The sequence below is a fragment of the Schistosoma haematobium genome, chromosome 1 (genome assembly GCF_000699445.3).
Source record: "Schistosoma haematobium chromosome 1, whole genome shotgun sequence".
Classification (NCBI taxonomy): Eukaryota; Metazoa; Platyhelminthes; class Trematoda; order Strigeidida; family Schistosomatidae; genus Schistosoma; species Schistosoma haematobium.
Window position 1 is genome coordinate 84411855 of NC_067196.1, and position 24181 is coordinate 84436035.

General features: G+C 36.1%; 1 protein-coding gene across 1 annotated transcript; it reads right to left on the reverse strand.

Annotated features, from left to right (window-relative positions):
- Nucleotides 1-13236: 13236 nt before the first annotated feature.
- DYNLL2 (Dynein light chain 2, cytoplasmic) lies at nt 13237-23870 on the reverse strand (the record flags this gene model as incomplete). Its single annotated transcript, XM_035731700.2, has 2 exons — nt 13237-13513; nt 23680-23870. The coding sequence occupies 2 exons, from the start codon at nt 23868-23870 to the stop codon at nt 13237-13239; spliced, it is 468 nt and encodes a 155-aa protein (XP_035589992.2).
- Nucleotides 23871-24181: the final 311 nt, after the last annotated feature.

Here is a 24181-nt window from a genome sequence, read left to right on the forward strand (position 1 = left end):
CATTCGACACAAATCATCCAAGTTGATGATCTTCACATGTGAGTTAACTATTCCAGCTTCTGAGCCCCATACAAATCTCTATATCAACGCAAAAGAGACTAGGCATGAACAATGCCTCAACGTTTGGGGGTTGTTTTAGGAACCAAATATGATGAATAATTTTTATGTGACTGCACCTAGAAAACTGTGTAAAAAGTATGAGATTTGAACAGCTTTTGCCACACTGGGCTGTTGTAATGAAAAGACTTTAAGGAACTTACCTTGTCAAAATATCCCACACAGAAGCTTACCATTTTTCACGAGGAAATTTTCCGAAAATGAAGATGTCACAGGTATCCAGTGTTTGACAACGCTTCTACCAGTAACACCTAATATAATTCGTGACCATCCAGAGAAATCAAAAGACAGAGTCTAGGAGATCGGAAGAGTGTATTTGGCGATAACTAATATATCGGAATTCTCTGATCTAATCTAGCTAGCGATTGCGGAAGATGTTGAGCACAGCGTTACCACACGTGATCTGATGCGGATGCATGACCGAGCGCCTTCAGCTATTTGAGTTCACTAAATCATATGGCCAGCATCCAATGTCGAAAACTTACAGAGCTATTTATTTTGAGGATTTATTTGCCGCTACAGTGGCCAAAGGCTAGGTTCAGGCACTTAATCAAGAGTACATACTAGATCACGTTCTTGTGTGCCGTGTTAATCACCTTTTACGACATAAACTTCGTCTACGTCGTGTGTACCATTTTGAGTGGAACGCTACTCAAAAATATATTTGCACCCTTCCTTCTCAAATTAGGTCGAGGTCCTTGTCTAAGAAGAGACTTTGAGCTGTAGTGCTGATAAACACTGCAAATTCGTGATATTTTTCGCATAAGCTACTCTCCATGTCATGCTGTCGTTATATTGTTCATACTATTATTTATGGCATTGCTCAATATTATACGTTTGACACAACATGTGATTCTCAAAACAAAGTATTTCAACAAATTTTTCACAAAACAGAACAAAAAAGCGGTAACTGAATACATATATATAGATTTAAGCTGAAAAACTACCGTGACTTGCATGAAATGCATTTGTTGTGATTTAAATGACTGTAATCGCGCTCCTTTGAAGGTTGTAACTTTTTTTCACGTGGTATTATTTTATTTTCCTATTAGTTTTTCTCTTTAATTTAACACTTAATAGCGATAAATAATTCGTCACTGATAGGGTTCTATCAACTTGACACCTTATTAAGGAACTCAACGTCATAAATTAATCTTGCTAATTTTCACGCTATCTCTATCACCAATTAACGTTAATATATTTACTCTTAACTAATACTGGGTCTGATCCTACCATAAAACTTTACACGTTCACTAAGTTAAATTACAACTATCGCCGTCCACCTAATTAAACTTTGTATTTACATTACTTCCGATAATGTCCAGGCCATCTAAAAAACATATAATCTCTCCTGATGCCTATAGCACCTGCAAAAGATCTAAATCAGTCACTAAAGCGAATAATGTGAAACCTTATAAACACACTGATCAGTCTGCATCCTACTCTGATCTTCCCTCAGCCACACTAAACGTGCACCGTTTACTTGGACAAGACATATCACTTCCTTGCATCTCGCTTGTCGATATAAATAAAAGCAGTCACATACCGTTAGAGTCGAGATCATTTGTCAGTCCAAACAAAAGCACCACATGTTGTGAGCAGTATTTAGACAGTGCTGTTGACCCCAAACACCCAGCAATCTCACAATCGGCCATCCTGAGTAGCGGCCCACGGAGTACATGTAAGCCTGCCTGCAATAGCCAGCCCGATGATGTAGATCTTGACTACTCACCCAGACATATACCCCATCCCCCAACTAAGTGTGCACAAAGTGAACATCCGCTAGACACCTGCAACAGGCCTGTATGTAACCATATCGACCTTAAAAACTTTGATATAAACTCCAATAATCTCACCACTGGTAGACCTAAAAGCAGCCAAACAGAACTTAGCCTCACCCAAACTATTCAAGACCTATTACCGTACAAATATTTAATCAGTGTTCCAGAAAATCCCGATCTGGAAATTATAACACTGAAAAAGTAATTGACCATATATCATCTGAAGTGTTGAAAAGGCTTCAGTGTATGCAGAATGTCATTGTGTATAATATACCTGATAGTACGAACACGTCACAATTAAGCATATGATAGACCCACTTTATCAGCCACTTCTCGATAAGTATCCTGGGATACAACAAACGCAACCGAGATTACCGTGTGTAGCCAGCAACGTTACACATCACATCAGGACTACAGGACCACCCGTATTTTCTAAAGCACGACGACTAGCTCCCGAAAAGCTAAGGTTAGCGAAAAACGAGTTCGACCATATGATAGACTTAGGAATCATACGACCGTCAAGTACCCCATATGCATCTCCGTTGCACATGGTCCCTAAAAAGGACAGCAACGATTGGCGTCCAACTGGTCACTATCGGCGATTGAATGCGGAAACCATTCCCGATCGTTACCCGTTGCCTCACATTCACGATTTGACAGCTACCTTGAAAGGCACAACTGTTTTTTCGAAAATCGACTTGGTTAAAGCGTATAACCAAATTCTAATGGCCACTGACGACATACCGAAAACAGCTATCATTACTCCCTTCGGACTCTATGAATTTTCGCGAATGCCTTTCGGTCTAAGAAACGCTGCTCAAACATTCCAAAGGTTCATAGACGACGTTTTCCGAGGTCTCAACTTCGTACATGCGTATGTTGACGACTGTCTAATCGCAAGTCCGGACAGAGAAACACATCTCAAGCATCTGAATCTTGTTTTCGAACGACTACAAAAACATGGCATTACTGTAAACGTTCAGAAATGCCAATTCGGAACCGACTCACTAAACATCCTAGGACACACTATAGATGCTCAAGACATTCGACCGTTAGGACCAAAGTGGCGGCAATTCTGGATTACCCAGAACCGACCACGATCAAGCAGTTACGAACGCTTAACGGCCTTGTAAGTTTCTATAGACGATTCATACCCAAATGCGCATTACTTATGAAACCTCTGACCGACCAACTTCGTGGAAATTCGAAATCCGTTAATTTGGACGACACCGCACGAAAAGCATTCTCCACAATTAAGGAACTCACCGCTAATGCAACAATGCCTGCACATCAGGACACCCGAGCACCCATTAGTATCGCAGTAGACGCATCCGACTCAGCAATCAGAGGAGTCTTACAACAATGGGTTAACAGCTCCCAGCAACCTTCGGCATTTTTCTCTAGACCGTTGCTAGACACCGAATCCAGGTACAGCACGTTCGGTAGGGAACTTTAGCTATGTATTGTGCCGTACGGCATTTTCAACATTATATCGGAGGCCGTGAATTCACTCTTTTCACTGACCATAAACCTCTTATTTTCTCCTTAAGCTCCTCTTCAGACAAGTACTCACCTCGTGAGTCTCGACAACTGGACTACATTTCGCAGTTTACTTCAGATATTCAACATATTTCTGGAGCAAACAATGTAGTCGCAGACGCCTTGTCTCGCATAACTTCCTTGAACAGTTTCCAAGGAATCGACATTCTTAAACTCTCACAGCTTCAAAAAGATCTTCAGCACGAGTTATCGTCTACAACCCTCAAACTACGCATCAAACAGATAGGAACGGGTAAAGAAACCTTACTTTGTGACACATCTACAGGTAGGGATCGCCCAATCGTGCCGAATCATTGTCGACGCAACGTCTTCAATACGTTGCACAAACTTTCTCATCCAGGTGTTCGTGCAACCATCAAGCTTATAGCAGAACGGGTTTGCTGACCTGGTATGAATAAAGACGTGAGGGAGTGGGCACGCTCCTGTGTAAGCTGCCAAAAATCTAAGGTTATCAGACACAATAAATCTCCCTTAGGCTCGTTTAAAACTCCCGATGCTCGTTTCGACCATGTTCATCTGGATTTGGTAGGACCTTTACCAGATTCAAATGGATACGCTTACCTCTTAACCTACGTAGACCGTTTTACTCGATGGCCAGAAGCAGTACCTATCAAGGACATCACTGCTGAAACAGTGGCCCACACCTTCGTCGAACGATGGGTAGCAAACTTCGGCTGCCCTTCAACCATCACTACAGAACGCAGACGCCAGTTTGAGTCTGAACTTTTCCGTCGTCTGACCACACTTTTAGGAACCACTCGCTTTCGAACGAATGCCTGCCACCCACAAGCAAACGGGTTGGTAGAACGCTTTCACCCACAACTAAAAGCTTCACTATCAGCTTCAAACGTTTCACAGTGGACCGACGTTCTTCCACTCGTCTTACTAGGTATCCGCAATGCAGTGAAAGCTGATATTGGATAAACTGTGGCTCAACTCGTTTATGGAACGACACTTCGACTTCTAGGAGAATTCGTGGATCTTTCATCCTCTTCAATGAGAATGGATCTAACCTCCTACATGAACAGGCTTACAAACGCAATGCGTTCAGTTAAACCTGTTTCCACTCGACCTCAGTCAACTAATGTTTTCGTTCAACCTGACTTACGATATAGTATACGCGTCTTCGTACGTCGAGAGCTTGTAGAATTATGGTCTACTATTATATTAGTACTGCTCTAATAATAGGCCTAATCCTAAAATTGTAGATTTGTCATGATATAACTGCCTAATCTATAAGATCTTACGTGGAAGTCACACCATCGACTACACCAACTCACTGTATCGTATCAATTACCAATATATGATGTAGAACAAGGTTAGGCCAGAGAAAGAACAATATATTTAATATGAATAGAAGATATAAGGTAACATTCAGCAGAGACCACGCCTGCATGGCCGAGCCATGCTACTCGATCAACTCCAGTCCATTCAATTCATTGTTCGCGCCTTCTCCATTGTTAGGTATTTCTCCACGTTAAATATTGAATATCTATTTTCCAAGTAGTCTTGTGTTCAGCTTTGTAGATTGTGTGGTTATTGTTCAATGCCACTACAAGCTGCATCGACGACCATTCGAACCAGCATACGAAGGACCCTTCAAATTTCTTCAACGTAAATCCAAGTACTGTTTAGTCGATAAGAACGGAAGAAACGATAGTATCAGCATCGATCACTTAAAAGCAGCGTATTTAGAAGGAAATCCTATTCACGTCGATTTACCTTCGGTACAATAGCACAACACGACTCCATCGCTTATGATACTCCAACCGACAGGCAACACACACGATGATACTTCAGTTGTATCAGAAAATAAAATTAAGACGATGAGTTCTGGAGGAAGAGCAAGATTTCCAGAACACTTAAACGATTATTGTACGTAAGGCACTACTTGACATTTTATATTATCTCGATTTTTCTTTTTACCATATGTAGTATGTTTTTTAAAATTTTTTTTTAATGTGCTTACATATTTATACTGTTATTTCAAAAAGAAACAAAAACCATTATAAAATCCTTTTTTTAGCGATATCACGTGTATATGAGTTTATTTTCCACTTTTTTCGCCGGCATTGTGTTTTTACGCGCGTAAGAGTGCATTTCGACATGCACTAACATTTTCTTCTTTCTTTTCCAGGACGGCTGGAAAAGAACGATGAAGTTTACGAGGAGCCGAAATTTTCATTGTACTTTTTCTTTTTTTACTATACTGTACTTCACGGTCCTATATAGTAAGCAAAGACGACCAGACGCTGCTGTTACTAATTTGACGATACATACATAGTCGTTTGTTCTTGTTTTATGCTCATAAACACGCCAATTAAACTGTTTGCGTATTTCACGTCTCCCTTATTTCTATTCACTTATTTTCTCCATTTCCTTCTTTAAACTCAATTCGATATTCTTCTCAATTACACAGACCCGATTTATTATTATTATTCTACTATTATTACTCTAATTTTTTTTTTCAATATGGCAGGTATAATGCTAATATTATTGAAAATTGTGTATTATTGCATTTTTTGGAGAAACCCGAAATGGTTTCTTCACAACACTTATGTACCCATAAGATGTTTGTGAATAATAATAATAATAATAATAATAATAGCCTGGCAAGCTATCAGAAGACTGTTTGCCAACGACAAACTCCTTGGGTTTAAACTTCTGGCTGGCCACGTCTTAGGGTCATCACTACCCCACTAGAGGGGGAGTGATCTGTAGCGGTAAATAAATCCCCAAAATAAATAGCTCTGTAAGTTTTCGACATTGGATGCTGACCAGATTAGTTTTAGTGGACTCACCTAGCTGAAGGCGCTCGGTCATGCATCCGCACCAGATCACGTATGGGAATGCCGTGTTCAACATCTACTGCAATCGCTAGCCAGACTAGATCAGACAATTCCGACATATTCGCAATCGTCAAATGCAACTTCTGATCTCCTCAATTCTGTCTTTTGATGTCTCTTGGTGGGTAAGAGTTATATTAGAAGGTGTTACTGGTAAAAGCGTTGTCAAACACTGAATATCTGTGCCATCTTCACGGGCATCAGTACAGGAGGCATGGACCCTTTTCAGGCAGTTACTGTTGTGTTTGAATGAAATGATGACTTCATTGTACTTGTTGAATGCTTGATTTCGAATTCTAAATGCAGTACATTCTGTGTAAGCTCCAAACTACGGTTTGGAGTGAAGGACATCTGTCTGGATGAGTTAGATACGCGCCCTCGCCCGATTGAAACCAAAACATAGTAATTGGGTAAGATGACGGTTCTATAATTTATCATAAATTTAAGTGTACATTATTACCTAAACAAATATAACCACTCAGATATCCAACCAATAATTGTTCAATTGATCAAATCAATCACCACAAATAACTGTTATTCTATCCTGTCTGGATAGATCACGTACAGATTCGTTCAAAAGGTAATGATTGGTCGCTCTATAACACAGCGTGTTTTCAATTCTGGAAGAGTGCTTCAATTCACAACCAAAATGCACAATTCCAGTCAACACAGGTCAAGCAATCAAAAGCAGGGACAAACTAAAATGGCTGCCGCCCAGACTTAGTATAAAGTAAAACAACGTAAGTACAGTTCGGGAAGAAACACAGGGGATTAGTGAAGGTGTGGTAAAAACGAAAACTATAATTAATACAAATATTAATAATTCAAATGTAGTCAAAAAGTTAACAATGTACAACTAAGAGGATCAATAGGACAAAATGCAAGTATATACACGGACGGATTTTCACAAACACACAAGGCATTCAAAATGGATCTTACATTCGGTTGTGCCTATCTAGTACTTCTTGATCCGATTACGTTATCTATGGGATTCTTAGTTCGTACTACAATTCAAATAATCCGAAATACCAAATTGGCGTCGCGAGCAGGATCCTGTGATGGAATCGTTGAATATTCATTCAGATTTTGGTGCTTTTGAGGATTATTTTGAAAGCTTCGAAATCTGGGCTATGACCAAGGAAGAGGCTGAGGATGTTAATATTGTGGCACATTTCCTAATATTCATCGGAAAAGAAGCATATAGCTTGTTAAGAACATTGGCTATGCCGGAAAAGCCTATCTCGCTTCCTTATACAACTCTCAAGGAACTGCTGCTAGACTATGTTAAGTATACAAATTTTGAACACAATAAAGGAAGATTTTGTAAAGTGATTCATGAGGATATAAAAAATTCCACTACATTACTACGTCATGCCAACACAGTGCATACTCAAGGTTATGCAGATAATTCATTGAGTTGCAGTGTATTTCGCGAAGATGGGCACAAGTTTGGTCAATCCTTGTCCTGTGGCAAATTCCACCCTTTTAATTCATGTAAATTTTGTAATTCTAAGTGCTTTAAATGTGGTGATATTGGACATATTCAGTTAGTCTGTAATGCCAATGTTCATCTTAATGCAACTAATATTAAGTCTTGTAATTCTGATTCTACTGAGTCGAGTATTCATAATGATGATTTATCTTTATCAACGATTTCAAACGACAGTGTAGAGTCATATAGAAGTTCAGAGTTAAATGAAACTCAGAATCCTTGTGAGACAACGGTTTCTAATCAATCAATTTGTCAGAATTCTAATGTTATTGTACCAGGTATGGCTTTTCCTAATGATTCACATATTTCTGATGAAATTCCTTGCAAATCTGAAGAAAATATGTTGAATGAACCTAGTCACGATCGAAAACCTGATGTCGTTTTGATGGATGCTGGTTTTTCTAATGATCCTTTAATCTGCAATGACATTCTTAATGAATTCGAGGAAACTATTTCAGAAGAGTGAAGTCTTGATGTCATACCAAATATTATTATTCCTCATAATTCATTTGTTTCTTGTGGGAAACTTTTTCAATGCGAACCACGAGTATCAAATGAGCTCGGTTTTGATTACAATTCGGATGATTTCATATCAACTGCTGGTTACCCTTATCACAAAAACACTTATAATGTTCACTCTAACCAACGTGAGAAATATGTTTTAAATGAAGTCGCATCATTCATAACTTGGGGATATAAAAATCCAACATTATTTCGTGGGGGAGGATATTGTTGAAAAATCTATGGTTCGAATTCTAGATATTAATTATTTCTGTACAAAACCGACATGCTGATTGTATACAATTCCAGGTGAGTCTGTTCCGATTTCGGTTGTTAATTCCAATACTAATGAGCACATTCTAGATAATACAGAGTTTTTATAAGATACAATATCGGGCAGACACAGGATGAACTTAAGAAGATGTGCAGTCGATTACAGACACGTAGACTCTAATTTAAGCTGTGGCGGATGTGGTGTTTGAATGAACTGATGACTTCATTGTACTTGTTGAATGCTTGATTTCGAATTCTAAATACAGTACATTCGTTCGTGGTTATCTAGTACTTCTTGATCTGATTACGTTATTTATGGGATTCTTAGTTCGTACTACAATTCAAATAATTCGAAATACCAAAGCTATACAATCGGGTAACTCAACCATACATACCCTGGACAGTTCCAAAGAAGAGGAAGCACGGCCATCCTTGGATAGGCCAGGATATTCGACGTTTACTAAGACAAAAGTAGGAATGTTGGGATGTTGCCATTCGCCCTGGCACAGCAGGTACGATGGAGCGCTACAGATCGGTAAAAAACAAGTGTATAACAAGAATTCGGGTACTTCAAAGAAAATATGAAATGCAGACGGCACAATCTGCACTCAAGCAGCCCAAGAGAATATTCTCGTACATAAACTACAGAACAAGGATTTATCATTGGATTCCCAACCTAATTAAAGGAGGGAGTGAATCTGAAATGATAGAGGAAGATCAGGAAAGAGCAGAGGCTATGGCTAACTATTTTGGGGCAGTTTTCACTCAGGAACCTTCTCTAGACAAAGAATGAGACCCAATTACAGAGTCAACAAACCATCTGCTCACCGTGGACTCCGATCAAGACGATGTGCTTAAGGGCCTTAGCACCTTAAACATGGAAAAGTAAACAGGACCAGATGAACTAAACCCCAAGATCTTGAAACATATCGCACAATATATCGCGGCCCCACTGACTTTATTATTCAGTATGTCACTTGACCAAGGTGTGTTACCCATGGACTGGAAGGACGCAATCGTCGCTCTAATACATAAGACAGGACCAAGACAAGTTCCATCGAACTACAGACCTGTAAGCCTCACCAGTGTTGTAGTTAAAATATTAGAAAGAATAGTCCATAATGGTATTTATGGAAACCAATAACTTGCTAAACATAGAACAACATGGTTTTAAAAAAAGTCTATCTTGTACAACGCACCTCCTTATAGAAAGGGAGTTTTGGGTAAAGGCGCTAGACAACGGAAACTCAGTGGATGTTGTTTATATAGACTTCAGTAAAGCCTCTGACAAGGTGCCAACTAATAGACTGCTATTGAAGTTGGAAAACCTTGGCACTGCTGGACCTCTTTTAAAATGGATTAAGGATTTCCTAGTAGGTCGTAGACAGAAAGTAAGAATAAATTCCAAGTGCTCCATCTAGAGACCAGTACTTAGTGGGGTACCCCAAGGTTCCGTGCTATGTCCTTTGCTTTTTATAGTGTGTGTTAATGATCTTACAAGTATCGTACAGTCTCTAAGGTTATTATACGCTGACGATGTAAAAATTTGGCGAGTAATAACTGGAGACAAAGACGCTTTTACTCTTCAGGCAGACTTAAATAATATGATAAACTGGTCTAAAGAGTGGCGATGCCTATCAACTCGGAAAAGTGTGTCTACATGCACTTGGGGGATTCAAAGGTTAATACGTACAACATAGGGGATGTGTCATTACCCGTAGTCCGGTCTCATAAGGACCTAGGGGTGACAGTGAGCAATGATCTTAAGACGACGGCCCATTGCTCGGAGGTCACAGCTGGGGGGTTTCGAACCCTCTGGGCTTTAAAACGGACATTCACTAAGTTAGATACTACCATGTTCATCACAGTATACACAACCTTAGTGAGAACTAAGCTCGAGAACTGCATTCAGGCTGCAAGCCCCTGTTTAAAGAGTGACTCGGATATCCTAGAAAAAGTACAGAGTGCAGCTACCCGTGCAGTTCCAGAACTCCGGGGTTTACCATACAAAGAGCGGCTTGAAAAGCTGGCCTCTTTACTCTGTCCTATCGCAGATTAAGGGGAGGTCTAATTTTGATTTACAGAATACTGAGACATGATTGTGGACCCAATTTATTCTCTCTTTTTCCTCCCACTAGATCGGGACACCCTCTAGGACATAGCAGGCGAGTATAAATGCCAAGAACGAACAAAATACCCGTGGCGTACAGGTTTTCACACCGAGTCATCAATACTTGGAACCTGCTGCCTGAAGCAGTGGTGTAAGCACCTTCAATTGACTCTTTCAAGAGAAGACAGGACACTGTGGTGGTTCCCAACAAAAGGAGCTTATAAACGGTATATCGATACACTAGGTTAATAATAATATACCAAGAGAGTTAACAGTAAAAAAACTTAGGTGTCTGTCTGTGAGTAAAAACCAAGAGTAATAAAATATAGTTACGATACAAATGGTATATTGAACAAACAGACAATAACAGTTACTATAGAATAAATGTTACTTGTGAGCTGCTTCGTGAGAACAACAACCACAAATAAGTTCACTCGATTAACGAAGGTTCCTCTGCAAGTAATTGCACCAACGGCGTATTGAGAAAGATTGCGTCCAATAGTATTATAATATAATAATCCGTGCCAGAATTCCAACGTGGTGTCGGAAGGGCTAAAGGGATGTTATAACACCATTATAGTCTTCAATCAAAAACCGTGGTCAATAAAACAGAAGAACAAACGGTGTAGATAGCGGTTTATATTTTCAAACCTCGCGGCAGTAAAATCGTATATTAATCATCGAAATAATTATCATCGTTATTAACAAGTAATACAGAAAAACAACAGATATTGAATAAAAATGTGGTTACATATAGTGTGACAAATTAGAGAGAAAATGTGGTTTTAATTTTGTTGTTACGAAAAATCACTGAATATACGTCACCATAACACTCACAGAAGCATACTAGAAAAGGAATAAGATAGGCCGTAGGCATTCTGTCCTTACTACACAAGCCTGAATCTGAATGTAATTATTCCAGTGGAAAACATGAATTTCAAAGATATTTCGCTCTTTTTACAGAGGCCAAAATAAGACAAGCATTAACGAATTTGAAAGTATCATATGTTAAAAATAGTGAACGATTGCATGTTATGATATAATTCACTTTAACAACTACGAGGATTTGGTGTACGTGATGATAATAGGCACTCGAAACAAATTATACTTATCTGTCGATGAAAGTTGTATTTGTTTTTTCTCAAATTGATTAATCAAACCCATGTGGTATTATAAATCAGTATATATGTGCGATAACTGTTTCTGACATACTAATCAGTCAAGTGTAAATGCCTTAAATAAACGATAGATACATATGTCCCCCCAAACTTACATAATTCGCATTTATGCATCCATGGAGAATTACAATGATGAAAAGCAAGAGTTGGAGAAATTGTATGAATTAAAGTCAACAACATAATTCGAACAATACGAACGGAAAACATGGAAAAGTGTGTGGTGTATCCCACGGAAAGAGCTTATTCAAGATATAACAATACGCACAGTTACTAATGATATATCGAAAAACAGATTAACGCCACAAATAAAGTGTCTTTATCAGCAAGGTTCAACAATTTTCACAGCCCTCATACGGAAGTAGATATGTACTTCAGTAACTTAAACTGCTCTTTTGTTGAAGCTGTGTTTGAAGTAGTCAAATTCTGGAATACAACTGATGTACTGAATCGTATTCTGATAAAAGTCGCCCTCTAAACGGTGTCTTGAAATGTAATTTGAGGCAAAGATCGCTATTATGAATCTATCATTCATGGAGCATATGTACATGGAAGAAGTTCCCAAATCACTGGATTCGTAACGCTGATTAAAGCAGTGATTTGGTCAAAAGATGAATCTGATTACGATCCCTACGCAGATTCTTTTGAATGCAGATAAACTACATTGTTCATGATGAAACTAGTTGAATTATGGATATAGAAAATGAAATTTTCGTGTCCACAATATGAGCATTGAACCGTAAAATTGTTCGGAATATTTGTCAAATGATAACAGAACTCAACCTCTAATAGTTAGCAGAAAAGAGACCAACTGTACTTGTATTATATCAGTGAGACAATTCGACATCAAATGGACGTCTATATCCGAAATGTAGTCTGTACTGATTTAACTCAATAAGAACTGTATACACTGTTTTGTAACTGAAGTATATTTGTTTATGGGACTACTTAGAAATAATAATAAAACAAAATGATCTTTTGTCAAAATAATTTGATTTATTGGGCATGAAAATAAGTGGGTAGAAATTACGGTTTATTCATTATGTCACGAAGGGAATTCGGAAATTAACCGGCTTTGAATAGGAGCACTGCGTAATTTTGTAGATAGAAGTAAATAAAACAGTTTACTTCATGTGTCACATAACTGAAATTGGAGAAAACAATGGGAATGAAAATAATGCATTACATATTTTCAATTCTATTTGACTTAACTTCCCATTATTTGTTGCCTTTCTTATTATTGTCTTGTTTATAAGTACTAATGTTTGACTGATTCACAATGATTCATTGGAATTTCATGCTTTCTAAATGAACAAATGGCTATTTGATGTGTGAAATCAAATGATCAGGGTTTAATATTTCATCATTTGGAAGTTTTATTTCAACGTATATATGCATCAGAAATATAATGAAAGTTATTAAAATGATGTTGTTGTACATACCTTCCAAAGTTTTTACCGACAATACAGTGCCAATTCGGACCGTATGTTTCATCAAATTTGTTTTTAATATGACGTGCAATATCTCTTTCAACAGTGTATGTATCCATAGCTTTTACAGCTAAATCAACAGCAAATTGCTGTCTCGCTTCTTGCATATTATAACCCTTATTTATTTCCTTTCCTTCAATCATGACAACAGTGAAAGGAATATACAACCTATGCTCTAATGAAAGAATTAGATCTTGAAAAGTAAGGTATTTATATCGTATCTGGTGAAAATGAAGTGACCTTGACCTTTCAATGTCTCGTAAAATATGTAGTTGAAAATATCATGAAAATATGGATTGGCTGAAGTCGAAACATGACGGGATTGTTAAGTTAATAAGGTATTGATATAGCATAGTGCTTGAAATGCTCAATCCCTACTACAAAATACACATATCGATTGATTTTATAAACGGATAACTTTGTGAAAACTGTTGACTTCTGTTTTGGTTTTGTGATATTGTGTTTATGATAACAATTACGATACAGCTCAGTGATTACGTTCAGATTTATATAGTGAGATTTGTGAAATATCTTGTATGAGAGTTGATACTGCTTATCAGACAGTCCAACACGCGACAACAGATCAGTTACAACCTACATGTGTTAACTCATAAACGTGATTTTATTGATGAATTGATTGTAACTTTTATTTGACAGTGAAATATGGATAGAATAAATCGGTATAGATAACAATATTGTTGGTGGTTTATGGACATACGAAAATCATTAGTTCACACTGACGTACATGTGCTTATGAAGAAACGTTAACCAATGTGGTTCATTATCGAATAATATGATAGTTTGCAATTTGCTCATTATATGAAACATCGAATGATTTTACGAATTCCCTAACTTCTGTTGCTGGATGTTTGAAGTTATCTGTCTAATAACGTTGGGATATTATCGCCTATTACTGAGTGATCCAATGGATATTCCTACTAAAGCTTAATTAGTGTGATATAACATAGAGTTTGTTAGAATTAACCATTGGTAATGGAATAGAGTAGAACAGATTTTAACGACGGATTTCAACACTGAATGTTATCAGCTAGAAAGCAGTTGACGACATGTTCTGTTTGGTCTCAGGATTTCTACTTCTTACAACTGACTGGCCACTGAGTAGTGACCAGTGTCATATGTGTCGAGTTCTTCTTAGCTCTGACTGAATTCTATCGATTAAGCTGCAATGATAACATTTTTGGTTGTGAGGCTGGAAGACACGGAGTCGAATCTAACAGGAAGCATTAGTTCTTTCAAGACTACGGATACACTTTACCGACGAGTATCGAATGGCGCGAAACCTAGGTCGATGATTTCCCGTTGCTACTTCCAACCACCATCTTACAACTCAACAAAGCTCATAGTTCTATGCACTTAAAGTCACTTAAAGAATCGATGTAATGACCTTCATGACTCACTGTAAAAAGAAAGAATCCAGGCACTTGGGTTATTATTTGACTGAGTTTGGGAATGTGGAGCATCGTTCCAACATGAAGGTCGAACATTCTGTGTCTGGAAGTGAGGAATCGTAGGTACTCATTGAAACGACTTTTTATTGCTATAACATATCCTTCAAGTTTCACACGTCTGCTAAAACTTCTCAGCTGATGTTAGTTCGTTAGTAGATCGTTTGCGAATCGGAATTATCACAACCAATACAACATGTAAATAATCGCTGTTAACTTCAAGGACGAATGAAATGTCCACATCTTCCTAGCTCACACTATTTCTCTAACTAAATTCAGTTCATAATGCAAACTGTCTTCAAACTGAACACCCTCATATTTTCATTGTATACATTTTACTTGAGTGTAATTGGAGACGAATTGTTTGAAATTCGACTCTCACTGGAAAAACAAATAGCACTGATACTGGTTACAATGAGTAAAAATGTTTTTGAAATGTTTACTTGGAGAAAACTGTGCAGAATTTATCGAAGAACAATCTCCACAAAAATTGCAGTCTGTGTCGCTACTTAAAACGAAGTGGAACACACTTGAGCAAATTGTAAGCAGATTTTTAATAATTCAGACTGCGTAAAATTATCAAATCGGACTAAACAGTAAGTCAGGGATTCTGCAAATACACGGTTATGTGAAGCAATTGATTGAATAATATTAATAATAATATCTTGGGAGCGGGAGTGATTTCAATCAATATACGATGCTTTATTGGTTTTTACGAAGGTGAAGAATGTATTTTACATTTTCGTCTTCCAGTTGAATATAACGACTAAGATTGGAAAGATGGAACTGCATATCCATTTCGCACGAAACAAACATTAAATTGGATATTACTCAGTGATCAATTACTGTAGATATCTTAGTCCTACAGTAAATCACTCCTGAACTAAGTTGCCAAATAATATCTCCGACTTCTCAACAAGTGACAGGAGCTCGAGTCATCTCAGTATCATGTGTTCCGTCACCATTGTAGAAACGCTACAGTGACATATCCTAAATAGCACGAAACAAGTGTCCGAGGCTCATTACCATTCCACCTCACACATTTGAAGTTGTGGTTGTCGAATGTTAATAAGTAATGAGGTGAACGTCTTTATTGTTCGTTGAGTTATTCTTCCGAATTCACAAGAGAGTGAATTTCTGTAATTTCATTTTTATTTGTGTTACTTGTATGAATTTTATTATGATGACATACCTTTTTAGATATTGTCTCTTAAATTTTATTCAGTGTTGGCCTATACAATCAATGTAATCGATTTCAGAATCAAATTTGTGTTGTTCATTTTCTAAGTATGAAGTGAACGCGCGAGTTACTGACATAGACAATGCTCTTTATCTCTATTCCATCTGATTACACTTGAGCTTATGCAGATAAGTTAACACAAATGTACATGTGTGTGAATGCGGATTTCTTTGTTGATTAACAGAAGGGTCACTTAAGGCCACACCATTACTAACCATCATTAAAAACTGAACTGTCGATTGATAATTCGCACAACCAATGTTTTGTTGTGTGGTTTAGTATCCACCCACATGAATTCATTTGTGATTGTAAACTGAGTCCAAGTTACTAAAATGTTAATTAGGTCTTTCAGTTGAGACTGAGTGCTAGTTCATCAGCTTTTTGTTCATTCTTGACATTATCTGATTAGATAGTACTAATATTCTAATGTAAAACAAATTTATGCGTCTTATGAAATCAAGTAAGCATAATTAAAAATCGTGTCAGAATGCACAATTATACATTTTAGTAAGAGACATGTCTGAACTTCGCTAATCCACTAATGGTCATTTTTATAATAGACACACTAATTAGAGGTATTTATAATTAGTATTCAAAGCGTTCATATATCGTTAACGTTTCTTGATTGGATGAATAAAGTATGATTATTTAGTGATTTCTAAGATAATATTTTACTTCTGAATTAATTTGTGTATGGAATGTGTGTTTCTTAAATTTCGTTATTTTTAATAGTAGGAGTTTTTGAAATAAAATTGACTTGTATTGTATTTAAAGAGTAGTGATTTACTTACTTACTTACGTCTATTACTCCTAATGAAGCATAGGCCGCCGACCAGCATTCTCCAACCCACTCTGTCCTCGGTCTTATTTTCAAGTTCCATCCAATTCTTGTTCATTTTACTCATGTCTGTCTCCATTTCTAAAAGTAATGTGTTCTTTGGTCTTCCTTCCCTCCTTCTCCTCCTTTGACCTTGAGGATTCCATATGAGGGCTTGTCTTGTGGCACACGGTTGTGTGCTTTCCTCAGTGTGTGTCCTATCCACTTCTGGCGCTTCCTCCTGATTTTTTCCTCCGCTGGAATCTGGTTTGTTCTCTCCTACAGTAAGTTGTTGGTGATAATGTCTGACCAGTTGACCCGAAGTATTTTGCGTAGACAGCTGTTGATAAAAACTTGTATCTTCTGGATGATAGCTTTCGTAGTTCTGCAGGTTTCCGCCTCATACAGTAGAACTGTTTTGACATTTGTATTGAAAATTCTGACTTTGGTGTTAGCAGTTGACAATTATTTTGAGTTCCAGATATTCTTCAATTGTAAATATATTGCTCTTGCCTTGTCGATCCGTGCCTTCACATCTGCATCAGATCCATTGTGTTCATGAGTGACGCTGCTGAGATATGTAAAGGTTTTTACATATTCCAAATCTTCTCCATCAATTGTGATTGGATTGTTGCATGCTGTGTTGTATTGGAGAATCTTGCTTTTCTCTTTGTGTATATTGAAACCTACTGCTGCTGATGCTGCCTGCTACACTGGTCGTTTTTCTCCTGCATTTGTTGTTGCGTGTGCGATAGAAGATCCAGATCATCTGAGAAGTCTAGATCGTTCAGAGTAGTAACTTACTGTATTCTAAACACATTGTGACCAAGTGACACGAGGTAATCTAACTAGCCTCTTTGTATAATTATTGTATGTGGGGATTTACTGTGTAGTGGCTTTGAATTGTTGATCAATCACCTTGATAACCGTTATTATGTAAATCCCAACGGCGTTTGAAATCAGAAGGCAATAAGAAGCGGCGAATACAGTTTATTAGCGGATAGCACAGATCATAAAGCTACAAGCACATCGAGCGAGTTTGGAGCAGAAAGGTGAATGTGTGCATGTGCAAGGAAATACATAGGCGGATTTATAGTCAAATCGAAAAAGGCGTATATAGGCAATTCAAAGGCTAATAACTGGGTTCGAGTACATATATAAGTGGGGAAGAGGATGATTCGTCGAGCGATATTTAAGCTATCAACATTTTAGCTAGAGTCTGTCATGTGATCAAGCGTACTCGTTTACACAGATATGTTAGTGGTCATAATAGTATAATGAAACATGCGAATTGTTACTGTTCGAATAACATTGTCTGTTAAGTAAGTTAATAAAAGCGTTTAACAAAATTTAACCATAATCGAAATTGATTGTAGGAGAACTTCTATAACTCACTGAAATGTTTCTTGCATAGTCTTGTTAACATCTTGATTTTTGAGTCGACACTCTGGGACACATTGAGTTTTACATTATATTGTTCATTTACCTTTGGAGTAGCCTACGAATGTCTGTTAAAAGTCACTTTTAATCAAAGGATGGTTAAGTTCTCAAAAAATAAGTGATTTAATGCAATAAATGATCATCTATGATAATAATGATTACTCTATAACTTACTGAAACTAACCTGTAAATGAACTCTTATCCAATCTTCACCGTTTTCGTACAAACTGTATAGATATTTAAATTCACTTGGTATTTTTTATTTGAATCTTCCGATTGATGTTTAGGATTGCAATTGATCACTCTCTTATTGGCATATGTGCATGCTGTGCGTATTGCCTCAATATAGTCTTAATTCACAGGCATTATAAGCAAAGATGGATAGTAGCTAGCAGTGGAAACCTAGACCCAACCATAAATTGTGAGGCGTTATCCAAGTATCATACAGTGGTGGACTTGGGACCCAAGTGTTCTTACAATTTTTCATCATCTATCAAACCTCGAAATACAACACCAAATCTCAACGTCGTCTAGGTTACACAATTTGTCACCTCTGTTTCAACGAGTCATGTATTTTAACTTACGAAGTATGTATTCGACTTCTCCTAGAATACTGCAAGTTTATTCTTAGTAGTGTTCGCATAAGATATCAATTAAGACTGAAATCCGTCCTGTGAATATTAACACCTCATATTCTTGTGATTGATTCTACCTTTAATTATAACTCCAGATGTAATAAACTTGGACTCTACCCTTTTTGGAAGAGGAGACTCTAACTAAATCTGATCGTTTTCTCCAAAATACCTAATAAACTATCTTTTAAACTCAATGTTCAGAAACTCTTAGTTATAGCATCCGTAACTGTTTTTCCTTAATAAAACAATCTCATCCTGAATTTCTCCATATGAGTTAGTTCACTAGTAAACTTTCGAGACTCTGGAATAATTTACCACAATCCGTCCGTGAAATAAAATCACATCTGTCCTTTATTTACTAAATCGATGCTTACTTCTCCTCTGAAAACGCCTTTGGTATGCTTAAACTTTTAAATATATCCCGTTTCATAACTGAGGTTATAGAAGTTTTAAATGTTTAATCGTTTTCGCTACTGAGCCTGCTAATTAAACCTCGCTATGTACTGATACTGTACACTAACTCCGTTATCGATAATGATGACAACACAAATCAGTGATTACGTTCAGGTTTATGTAATAAGATTTGTGAAATATCTTGCATGAGAGTTGACAACGCTTATCAGACAGTCCAACACACGACAACGGATCAATCACAACCTACATACCAAAAATGTTAACTCAGAGATCGTTTCTTTGAAACGAGAGTTTATTGTTAAATTGATTGTGCTTTTTACGTGACACTGAAATGTAAAGAGAACAGAGAGAAGATTTGAATGAATCGTCTGTGACAGCCTTAATTATTCTGAAAAATATCTAACCCAAACTATAGAGCATAAAATAACGTGACACCTGTATTATGTTAGATCTGACTTACTGACTTATCCTTTTTTTATTTTTCCATGATCTGTTTCCATTTTACTTTCTCTAGTTATAAACGATTATGACCAATGCTTTATGACACTAGAAATGACCTACTATATAGTTCAAAAGTATAGTAAGAACTGTAATATTCCGCAGGTTTATTTACAGTAAGTAAGATGTTTCTGAAATGTGATTTATTTAATCAAAATTTACATACTACTTAATTCAGTGTTAGCTACTAAATCAAACATCAATTATGAATAATCTAAACAGAGAATATAACAAACAAATATATGATATTTAATTTATTAATCGTGAGATCCAATCAAAATAATTTCCTATATTTTCCTTAAATTAAAATTTTAGTTCACAAAATGAGCATACTTGATACCTTTATTAACTTTCTATTTCATACGGTAATTTTTCAATACATATAAAAGACTTCGATAGAACACTGAGAAGGTGGAGTTTATCTGAAAAATGTGATGGTCGATAGCATTCGATCTGCACTAAATAAGGACTTGACACGCATGAAATTGATCACCACCCACTGATCAATCAATTGTGATTACATTTCAGTCCTACAGGAGATCAGTCGCGGCCCGGATAGCTCAATGGTAACGTTTCTGACTGTGAAGCTGGGTGACACAAGATCGAATCCTCCAGGGAGCACCAGTTCCTTCAAGATTACAGGTACACCTTGCTGACAAGTGCCAAGTAGCACGAAACCCGGATCCGGGGTTTCCTATCGACTTCCAACCACCATCTAATCTCGGAAAATGTGATGTAACTGTGCTATACATTTTGAACAATCCGATCACACACATATACTTTTCTGGGCATTTTATATGAAAATTAATAAAGGTCAATTAAATGAAAGTTCAAGTAAAATAACAAAAAGGGGAGAGAACGAATAATAAATTGTCACGTTATCCTAGGCCATAGAATGACTTTAGGACTACCAAGGTAAATTCAAGATTAAGACAAATTGTTTTTGTATACATAAGGGGGCTTTAAATTTACGAATAGACAAGGCTTCAGTAAACTTAAGAATTCGTCTGTGACAATTTCTATACAACGTTCTAAAAGCTGTATTAATGTCAATTTTGTACCCCGTTTCAATTATAGATTTCGCTATCGATGAACTTGGTTTTCTACCTCCCACATTGATCGGATCGTTTGACACACATTGATTTTGAAGCCATCTAGGCACATGTTCATTGACCCTTGATTACATTGTTCGATTACTCCTCCCTATGTATGTGTTCCACACAAACATGTAAATTGGTAAATACAATGGGATGTGACGTAATCACTAGTGCATTGTTTGGGTCTATTAGGAATCATGGGCTTTTCATGGACTTTTTAATCACAACCAACTGAGCAGCATATAGGTATTCTCGATGTCTGTTTTCAATCTCTGTCTTAAAACTATCCTGTTGGATTCGCCTCTATATGGTAGGTTGATATAAACTTTTTTCTTTGGAACTAAATAAACAATAGGTCTGGGCATTAACTGACTTTTGCACCTATTAATAAATTTTAGTGGATAACCATTTGCTATTAATATATCAGTCAGTAACTTTTCATCTTTTTCCACCGTGTCAGAAATACAAATTCTTTGAGTCCTCTTAAAGAGACACTTAACCAGGCCTCGCTTCTATTGCAATAGACAAAAACTATGGAAAGTTAAGTATTGTCCCGTCCAGGTTGGTTTCCTATACACATTTTTCAGATAAACTCCGTCTTCTCATTGTTCTATCGAAATTTATAAAATGGACTAATTACTTTAAATATAAAAGACTATTTTATTTACACAACAAGCTGGATCATCGATGTTCAATTCTGAAGAGTCTTATACTGGGGACGAAACGATCGTTCTAATGCTTTCAGCTTTCCCATAATGGTCTAGTTTTAATCAATTCATGAATTCAACTATTATCAATTTGATTATGAAATATCAACAAATTTATGAATGATTTATTTAACAATATTAATGTATACAGAATGAATTAAAACTGTCCTTTGTTTTCTTTTCTTTTTCTTCTTTTATCTTTTTTCTTTATTTTATTGTTGTTGTTGTTGTTGTAGTTCTACTCATTGAAAACAAGTGAATATGTGCATTGAATTATATAAATTGTGTAATTGATTATTTATCCTGATTTAAATAATTGTACCGCAACGTTTTGTAGATAGAAATAAATAAAATTATTGGTTTCATGTGTTACGTAACTATAGAAATAAAGAATAAAGAATCAAAAGTAAATATATAATAATGATAGCAATTAACATGGTTTATTGAATAGTGTATGTATAGAAACAAGAAAAAGTTATTACAGATTATGAATCAAAGTTAACTTGGTGTAATGGAACTCTGATTGTAGCTCATTTAAGTTTATTGTTAATCTTAAATCAGGGTTTTAAAAAAAGAGGGTTAAGTATGGAGTCATCAACCCTTTTCATTAGAAAACAAACATGGTGAAAACACGTTAAACTGAATAATCTAATTTAATAAATCATTATTGGCAATTCATTCACTGCTGAGGAGTCCTACAATAGGACGAAATGGCCGTCCAGTGTTTCCAGGTTTTCCATGGTGGTGTAGCTTCAACTGACTCATGATCTTAACCATTGAAATTACTATAATATCCACAAAACCCATCTGATATTAATTCTCTATTATTAAAAAATTATTGTATTCATTAAAGAACAGAACAATTTACTAGATAGTACTGTTGGAAAAAGTAAACATTTTCACCATTAAAATAAATAATAAAATTATTTACAATAGAAAGCTATCATTTATATATAGCTGTAACTAAATGACATAAGTTTGTACGTATTATTGCCAAGGTTGAACTTGATAGCTCCACATATAGTGAGTATTGGATAGAAACTTAAGAAATATAAGTATAAGTTTTTCTGAAGTTTCGTCACTTAGTGTATATCGCTTCTTCAGAGAAGAGATAAAGTTTTTATACTCACTGGAATATTCAATGATATTAGGAATTTAGACTGAATTGTTTTGTTTTCTGTATGATTTTTCACGGATTTGTCAAAAATAAATTTACTACAATTTTAATAAAATAGGTATCATGAACAAATCTAATTTTAGTTAAATTTAGACAACAATACCATTGGATACCGGCTCAGTGGTATAGAGGTTAAGCGTTTGCACGCCACATTGATAAATCCTGGGTTCGAATCTCGCTAGGTGGGATTGTGGATGCGCACTGTTAAGGAGTCCTATACTAGGATGAGACGATCGTTTAGCGCTTTCAGGATTTCCATGGTGTTCTAGTTTCAATCGACTCATGACTCAATTTTGTTAAGAAAAATCATTTAAAATAAAATCTTACCTCTAGATTATTAGTTCAGATAATGATGAATTATTCAATAATAGTGTATTTATGAGCCATATTTCCGATCACAATAAACTGAAAGATTATGCCAATCCTCATTTTTGTCATTTACTTAATTACATATCAACTTTTCGAAAATAAACCAATCAATATAATATCCTGGATGAAACAAATCATTTCGAGATAGTGGTGAAGATTTGTAGCTCAGGTGGATGATTTTGATGGGATTTTGTTCTCTGAGTTGAATGATTTGGTTGTGAAGCTTTCATTGTTCTCCTGAACGCTGTCATCAGCACGAACCTAAAGTTCAGAAGAACGATGAAAGCTCCACAACCAACCCATCCAGTTCAGAGAACAGAAGTCGAACAAATAATTTCATTTTCTATAACATAGTACATCTTAAATTATCGACTACAATAACTGATTATCTCAAATAGTGTAATCAAACAATATTGATTAAAAGAAACAAACAAAGAAAACACTTTGAAAACAAAACAAAAAAAAAATAGTCACCTTCCAAAATTTTTACCAACAACACAATGCCATGTTGGACCATAATTTTTATCAAAATGTTTTTTAATATAAGCTGCAATATCTTTTTCAATATTATATTCAATCATTGCTTGAGCAGCTATATCAACGGCACATTGTTGCATATCATCTGACATATCAGCATTTTTAACAACAGCTTTTTTACATTCCATATTATATTAGATTTGATTTGATATAATTGACAATATCAATGAACAAAGAACTATAGGAAGTGTAAAATAAGACTTATTATTTACATAAACATGTATATATATATATATATATATATATATATGCATGTGTTTAGACAGTAGATTGTTCTATACTGACCTGAAACAGTACAAAGTTTAACATTTAGTAACATAACTTCAACTCAACGAATAATGTCTTTACATTTATGTAACTACTATTTACCTTGATTTAATTAAAAAATGAATAAAACTTTCAAAAGATTGGCTAATGCAAATGGCACATAAAACTACTT